The following is a 7,928-nucleotide window of genomic DNA, read 5'->3' as shown; positions in this document are numbered from 1 at the left end:
TCTTTCCCTGCATGGGGCACAGCAGCGCAAGTGCAAGAAGCACAGAGGGGAGCCAAGGAACATTTTTCCATTGATGCTCATCCTAGGGACTGTCACTGTCACTTTAACTGCCTGCTGCCCTTGACACGCTCTTTCTCATTGTCTTTTATCGTGTAATTTGCTCACTCTCTCCCGCAACGGGAAGGTGATGCACATGCATTTTTCTGACATATCAGTTAACAACTCATCTTCATCTCTAATAAGATTCAGTTAAGTTTTAAAAAGATAACTATGAAATGAACCAGATTCAATGAAAACATTACTTTCTGCTAACTCAAGATGAAGTTTATCTACACTTACCTATATCAGATACCATATAGTTTCACTTTATTATTTTCACATTTTAATAGGTTTGAAAATCAGCATCTTCTGATCCTAATGCTTTAAAATGTATTTTAAATAACCTTAACAAGCAAGTATGAGAGATGATTTTAATCCTGATTTGACTTACAGAAGTTACTTGCATTTAGTGAACATAACCAATGCTTCTGATTAAGATGTCTTTCAATATTTTCAATTTAATAGATGTCATCTTCACAGCCATAAATTTAAATATTCATATTTCAATTAATGTATTAGAAGTGGGAAATGAAATACCAGGCTTCCTTAATTTTTCAATTCTCAGTAGATTTCTTAACTCTGAATGAATCAATCATTCAAATGACATGACTGGATAAACCTGACACAAAAAACACATCTCTCAGTAACCTTCACCAAAAGCGGAGTTAGTTTTTCAACACACTCAGCTTTCAGGGGCTTTTACTTGTAGCAACTAATCTCTTTAAGACTTGGACAACAATAAATATGTATATTGATTAAATTTAAAAATCAGTGTTGGTTTGACAATCTAAAATAAGTGAGATACACGCTAAGTAAATCTGAAACTTTTTAGTTCTGAAAAGAGCATCTTTTCCAATAGACTATTTCAGTGGGGAGGGACCTACAAGGATCATCTAGTCCAACTCCTGACCACTTCAGGGCTGACCAAAAGCTAAAGCCTGCTGCTAAGGGTGTTCTCCAAATGCCTCTTAAAACACTGACAGGCTTGGACCATCCACCACCTCTCTAAGAAGCCTACGGCAGTTCCTGAGGCTTCAAATTGAGCAGATGAACTACTATTAAATAGCTTTATTTATACAAGGAATTCCTACTAGAAAAACTGGGAAGAAACACCTTGTTCACATCAAAGAATTACTTACCTCTAACACACTCTATCACCTTGGGTCTCTGAACTTTAGATTTGGGAGAGGGAGAGTTGAATCTCAGACACGGCGCTTTAAGTGTGCTACGATGGCCCTGGTAAAGTGGTTTCCCGCAAACTTGACAGAGATAGTCTTCATTTTGTAGCACTGCACTTCCAGTCACACGTCTCTGACACACACAAGAAAAAGAAAAAATAGTTATACAGTTCTTCATCTATGAAAACTTGAACACATAAGAAGTTCTGCCACAAACAGTATAAATTGCAAGCACAGATGAACACTTACACAGCCAGAATACATACAAGAAGCTGAGTAACAGCCGAATAAAGGAGCAGGAGCTGGGTAAGACAAACTGGTACCACAACAATGAATTCTACGTGGTCGTGTGCACTCAGCTTAGGCTTCCACAGCACATGGAAACAGGGACGGAGAAGATGGGGTGGGGCGACAGCAGTCCACAAGACAGAGCAAGGACTTTCATTTACAATTATTACAGCTGCACATACAGACAATTTTTCACATGAATTCTGCATTCTACAGCAGAGCAGTCATCACCAAAAAAGAAACCAACTGCTTGGGAACTCACATCTGCCCGTTTCTCTTTCCTCTGCAAACTGTCAGAGGAAAAGTAAGTTCTGAACCTCTGTTTACTTCTGTTATCTTCTGCTTGCTCCTGCAGTGGCTTAGCTGCAGATAAAGGCTTCTTTGTCAAGCATCCTTGGAGTTTTTGAGGGTTTGCTTTAATTTCTTTAGAGGTCTTCATCGCCTTGATGTTTTGGGCTCTCTTGATCCTTGGGACCTTTTGATCATATTTCACTTGTTCCAAATCGTTTCTTGCCATTTCAGCCTAAAGATAAAACACAAATGTAGTAAAAGGAGATTTTATCTTCAAGGCTATCAGAAGAGCCTGTGGATATCTTTGAAGCTCTGAGAAATGGCCTGTTTTTCATGTTAGCCAGCAATTGTGACCGGTGATGTTCATTAAGCAATTGAAGTTTTAAAACAGAGGTTAATATTTCAGTATAGCATACCACGTGCTAGTAATAACAGGCAGTTTCCTTATGTTTACAAGTTGTGAGTGAATCATAGTTAACTATTGACATGGAAGAACAATACAAGGTGGAAAAATATAATGCAAACCCCTGAACTTCTTTGTTCCTGCCATACCCGGATTTCCTCGTCGACTGCCTTAATCCGTTCATCCACAGCCATTCTGATACGAAGCTTTTCCAATTCATCACTGAAATAAAAGACAGAACTATTTTAAGTCAGCGCTTCTTAAATGGTGCAGATTTGTTCCTGGCGAAGGAGTGACCTAAAACCACTATAAAAAGAGAAGCCCAGAACACAGAAGCAGTTAAGATTATGTACCCCTATAGCCTCTAAAATGCACTAGGCGTAGCCTACATGAGTCTCCCAAATCCAAATCTGTTCTTACATATTGCCACCTGCAAACCCCACCCCACATCACCCCCCACTTAAGTACACTATGATAATTAATTACAAACATGCATCAGTTCCTGTTTTGATCAAAAACAGAGAAAACAAGGCAATGAAAACATTCCAACTCAAAAGAAAAAAGCAGAGGTCAAGAATTACTACTTCCTAGCAGACATCGTGCCGGAAAAAAAAATTTTAATGTGAAGAGAATAGGTACCCTCCTCAGGAAAATGCACAATGAAGTTGTATTTTAATAGAAAAACTTTCATTATCACAGAATCAGAAAACGGTTTGGGTTGGAAGGGACCTTAAAGATCATCTAGTTCCAACCCCTCTGCCATGGGCAGGGACACCTTCCACTCAACCAGGTTGCTCAAAGCCCCATCCAACCTGACCTTGAACACTTCCAGGGAGGGAACATCCACAGCCTCTCTGGGCAACCTGTTCCAGTGCCTCACCACCCTCATAGTGAAGAAACTCCTCCTCATGCCTAATCTAAATCTACCCCCTTTCAGTTTAAAACTCATGCTATCGCTACACTTCCTGATAAAGTCCCCATCATCCCTGTAGCCCCCTTTAAGCTCTGAAAGGCTGTTACAAGGTCTCCTCAGAACCTTCTCCAGGCTGAAAATGATTCAAGGAGGAGTATTTAACACAACTAACAAAGCAAGAGTTCAAAAGCCAAAGATCTGCAGCAGGATGACTAATTCTGTAACATCTACAGGCTTATAAAGCCTGTTTTCTTCTGAATGATGAAATTACTCATAATAATGCAAATTTTTCTACAAAAGCTAAATGCCCCCTTGTCGTAACACCAGATGAGACAGTCTCAGAATTTGGATATACCAGGAAGTAACAGGTACCTGTCAAAAAATTCAGTTCACATCAGGAAGGCCAAAAAAGATCTGAAGTTCAAATGTATCAACTAGTGATTGCTATAGAAGAGTCAATAAACACGTTTTTCAGGGATGTGTACTAGTTCTCCAATGCACAGAATTAATATGATTGAAAGAGCCCAGACAACAAGCAGGGACAAAATGCACTGAGTTGTAGGGTCTAACCTGTTTCCGGACGACAAGGCGTCAAGATAATCGTGAAAGAAATCCCTTTCTTTTGCAGGAATAACAGCTTCCAAATTTTCTTCTAGAACTTTTCTACGGTTTTGAACTTCTCTCAAAACCCTTTTGACATCCATCACTATAGATTTTGGCTCTTCAGCATTTTGAAGGATGGATGGCTTATTGAGCAGATGATGTTCAGGAAGGTCAGACGTGACAACAGGCTTTTTTGGCTAGAATTGAAACAGAACCTCTAGCTTTTAATCAGAGAATGTAGTTTCAATTGTCTACACACTGATCAGCATCCTATTAATCTACTACCCGATCAATGCCCGTCATATGAAACACTGTCCACATGTACTACCATCAGCTTCAGTTACTCAAGGACATTCAGTACACTTCAAAAAACATTTCAAAGGCACTGGAAAGCCATCAAAAAGCTCTCGGATGCAAAATGATGTAATGTACGAGCAGCAACGCTCATGAACAATAACCACGAGACAATGGCAATTAGACACATGAAGTATCAAGTATAACTCATGTAACAGCATTTAAGTATAATCTCAAGCCTAAGTCTTCTAAATAAATGCACTCATTTGGCATCAATCTGTCCCCAAACCCACCAACCAATGTATTTCAGTTTTAACAACACTAAAATAAATCCCTCAACAGTGCCATGATCTTCTCCCTCTTCTGCTGATTTTTACTTTTCACATGAACAATGAAGCAACTATGGGCCTTTCACTGCACAGACCCTCGCACAGAGATAAAACTGAGCATATATTAGCTGCTAAATACAAAGGGAAGGGAGACGAGTACACAGGAAACAAAGAGCCATACAGCTGTAGTTCTCACACTGATTCTCACACCCCTGATGAAACCCAGAGGTATCCAAGAAAAGTGCTTCATCTTCCAGAAAGGAAACAGAAAAAAAAAAAAAAATTAAGAAGTGATAAATGTATATAAAGAAAAAGAAACCCCAAACCAAAATCAAAATACCCGAACTTGAGCAGCCTCTAAACCAATCTGACAGATCACAAATCAGGTTTGGCTTTAAGGCTCCTCTTTTTCCACATAAGAATTAAACAGAAGTTTATGTTCTAACAGGTAAGTTTAGGTTCTAACAGGTGTCCTGCCAAAGAACAACGGACATAACAAAATAGGAATCACACTGATCCCAACATCTGAGTTTTGCCTGGTGAGAAAAGGACAATATACCAAATTATTTACCAATTTTACATCGGTCTTCAGTTTAAAATTAAGCTTTTTGACAAAGACCAGCTCAATAAAACAGCTGAAATTTTTGAGAAAATGTAAGGAATAAACACACATGTACGATTGTGAAACGATGTAGACTTGCCCATTGGACCCAGATGAGGAAATGGTGATTATATTAGCAGTCTGCACCATGTCCATGTGAGATGGCAGCTTTCTGCCTGACATTTCTATTACACCCTCAAGGTAGCTCACTAAGATTGAATAAGACAAGTCAAAGAACAAGTTAAATCTTACTTTTGGTAGCGTGACCTGTAGATAATAGCGATCTTTTCAAAACAATACAGGAATGCAATAGTTCCTGTAGTGTTATCTCATTGCAAGCATGCTCAAAACCGTTGCAGTATTACGGTATTTAAAAAAAAAAAAAAAGGTAGAAATTCAAGGTATACCTTAATGAGATCGTTCATCTCTGATTTCCATGAATTTAATTTCTAAAAAGACAGAAGAAGAGCTGTTACAGCTTATTTAAAGACAGATCTGTCAGGCTAAAATCCAGAGTAGATATTTCATCAATTTACATGAGCACAGTGAATCTCGCTGCACGTTTCTTTTGGACTAGAGCACCACCTTCTGTTCCCTCACAGCCAGCCTCAGCTCATTCCAGCCTTTCACTTGCTTGTATGGCAAAGCTGGTGGTCATTTACCCCAAGCATTTATGTTCTCACTCTACCAGCTCTCAGTGACGAGAGGTCAATAGCGAAGTACCTAAAACTGACTCAACTCTACATCTGCTGAAGTCATCCCTTCTGTCTTCCTCCTGACCTCTTCCATAAGGAAGAAAAGATTTGACTCCATTTTTGTCAGCTGAGTCTTTCTCACCTGCCATTCCATTCCTTCCCCCATCTCGTCCCGTTCTGTTGCCTGTACTGAGGTGCGTCACTTGATTAAGCTTTTAGCAATAGCGGTAAGGAAATATTTACAACATAAATGGGGCACAGGGCACCTGTTCTTCCAGAGCGGACAGGTTTTATGATCAGGTACACCCTGCTTCTCCACGGAACCGGGGTAACAAACAGATAAAAGCCTCAATTGTCCAAACCCAGAGACAAGCTAGGCATTGCCAGTACAAAACCTTCTAGCACCAGGAGGTAAGAAATCATTAGCAGGAGAAACAGGGCAACGTGTGTGCTGGGCAGTTCTCTGGAAAAGAGCATGCTGGCAAAATGAGAAAGGAAGTAGCTTTGGTCATCACTAAAGCTGACTGCGGATAAATAGAACATGGGAACATTTAGATATGAGGAAAAATTTCTTTACAGGGAGGGTTGTGCAGCATTGGAACAGGCTGCCCAGGGAGGTGGTGGAGTCCCCATCCCTGGAAGTGTTTAAAAACCGTGTGGATTTGGTGCTGAGGGACATGGTTTAGGGAGCCTGGCAGTGCAGGGTGAACGGTTGGACCCAATGATCTTTAAGGTCTCTTCCAACCAGATGATTCTATGATCACAGCTCTGTAGCTCTGGTATCACGGGAAGAGGCACCAGAAAATGGCCACTGAAAATACCTGAACCCTAGAACACACAATTAAATAAACCACCTTTTTTTCTTGTTTTTTAACCATGTTTGGTAGAATGGCAGTGAGAGCCTCTATGGTCTAGTCCATTGTGTACTCAGTGAGACATCAGCCAGCTCAAAACCCTCCCACATCAAAGACTGCGATATTTCATGGAATTGTAAACAAATGTCAGTCTTTTTACAGAGGCAGAAGCAAGGGCAACACTTCTTCTCATTCCAGACCTTTAAGTTTTCCGCCACATTTTTTCTTCACCTTGTGCAAACTCTTGGTTATTCTGGTAACACAGACTTTACCTGTAACAAGTCATGCACTTCTTTTCTACACTGGCCAAGATCTTGACGCAAATTTTTCAGCACTTTCTCAGCTGCGCTGCCGTTCTGGAAGGAGCTTTCAGGAGGTGGGAACGAGTCTGAACGCAAAGCAGTGTGTCTGATGGGAGGAACACCTTGATTAAAAGTCTCATGGCTCCACATATGGCACAAGAAAACAGCCAACTGTGGAACTACGCACGAATTTCAAGTGCAAGAATACAAACGCTTTCTATAAAATGGAATTTGATTTTTCAGCTGAGGTTACAGGTTCTCTGTTTACCACTTAGCATCTTGAGCTGTACCCTCGTGTTTTCAACAGTGAAACTACTCCTAAAATTCAGATCTCATAGAACAGTATTTAAACTTTGGATACCTTTCCATTTGAAGCAATTAACGTTTTTGTCCCTACTATCATAAATAAGGCAGTACATAAGTAGCTGTTTCTCATCATACTAGTGAAATTATGACATCAAACTGTTGCCCGGGGAAAAGAGGTTTCAGACTGGATGGCTACAAATATTTCCTAACTCACTCCAACGCTTAGAAATTGTGAGGCTGATGCTGCCATTGTTCTCACACAGCCCCCATAAGCAGCCAGCTTGCAGCCGCACTGGCAAGGGCAACCCCATGCTAACACAACCCCTGTCCCGCTGCCTTCCTGACAGTGCTCCCCAAGCTGCTGCAACAGAAGAAAGAGAAGACAGAAAAGCCCTCCAAGGGACACCCGCTGACCTCTGAGAAAGGGTTTATGAACTATCCTTAGCAATAAGCCTTCATCTTCTTCAGTACATCAGAAATGCAAAATTAACACAGAAATACCAGTCTCCAGTGGTTTACATCAAGTGCGGCTTTGTCAGCCTCAGGAACCACACCAGTGACTATCACACCACCACTGTCTAACACACCTTTCTTGACTTCATTTAAACAAACAAAAAATTTCTCAATTTCATCTTGTTACATTTATTTACCCGTCTCTCGCAGAATGCCAGGCCTTTTTATAACTGTGTAATGCTGCCTTCTCAGAAGACTCAGTTTGCCTCAGTGGCATTTCTTGAGAATTCAGAGCATGCTCAAGAAGCCTCCCTTCACC

The 7,928-nt window shown here is 40.5% G+C and overlaps 1 protein-coding gene across 1 annotated transcript in view; it reads right to left on the bottom strand.

Moving 5' to 3' along the window:
• Nucleotides 1–7,928, bottom strand: part of LOC104492828 (TALPID3 protein-like) — a gene marked incomplete at its 3' end in the record, with an annotated part of 22,458 nt that overhangs the window by 8,359 nt on the left and 6,171 nt on the right. Inside the window, exons 7-13 of the mRNA XM_010135428.1 lie at nt 7,807–7,928; nt 6,821–6,956; nt 5,407–5,448; nt 3,743–3,972; nt 2,409–2,481; nt 1,828–2,088; nt 1,239–1,410 (exon numbers count right to left, since the gene is read on the bottom strand). Of these exons, the coding sequence (XP_010133730.1) occupies nt 1,239–1,410; nt 1,828–2,088; nt 2,409–2,481; nt 3,743–3,972; nt 5,407–5,448; nt 6,821–6,956; nt 7,807–7,928 (1,036 nt within the window). The remainder of the gene's footprint in view (nt 1–1,238; nt 1,411–1,827; nt 2,089–2,408; nt 2,482–3,742; nt 3,973–5,406; nt 5,449–6,820; nt 6,957–7,806) is intronic.

This window comes from Buceros rhinoceros, unplaced genomic scaffold (assembly GCF_000710305.1).
Source record: "Buceros rhinoceros silvestris isolate BGI_N320 unplaced genomic scaffold, ASM71030v1 scaffold8414, whole genome shotgun sequence".
NCBI lineage: Eukaryota > Metazoa > Chordata > Aves > Bucerotiformes > Bucerotidae > Buceros > Buceros rhinoceros.
The sequence above is the reverse complement of the archived record's forward strand: the minus strand, read 5'-3'. Positions and strand labels throughout refer to the sequence as shown.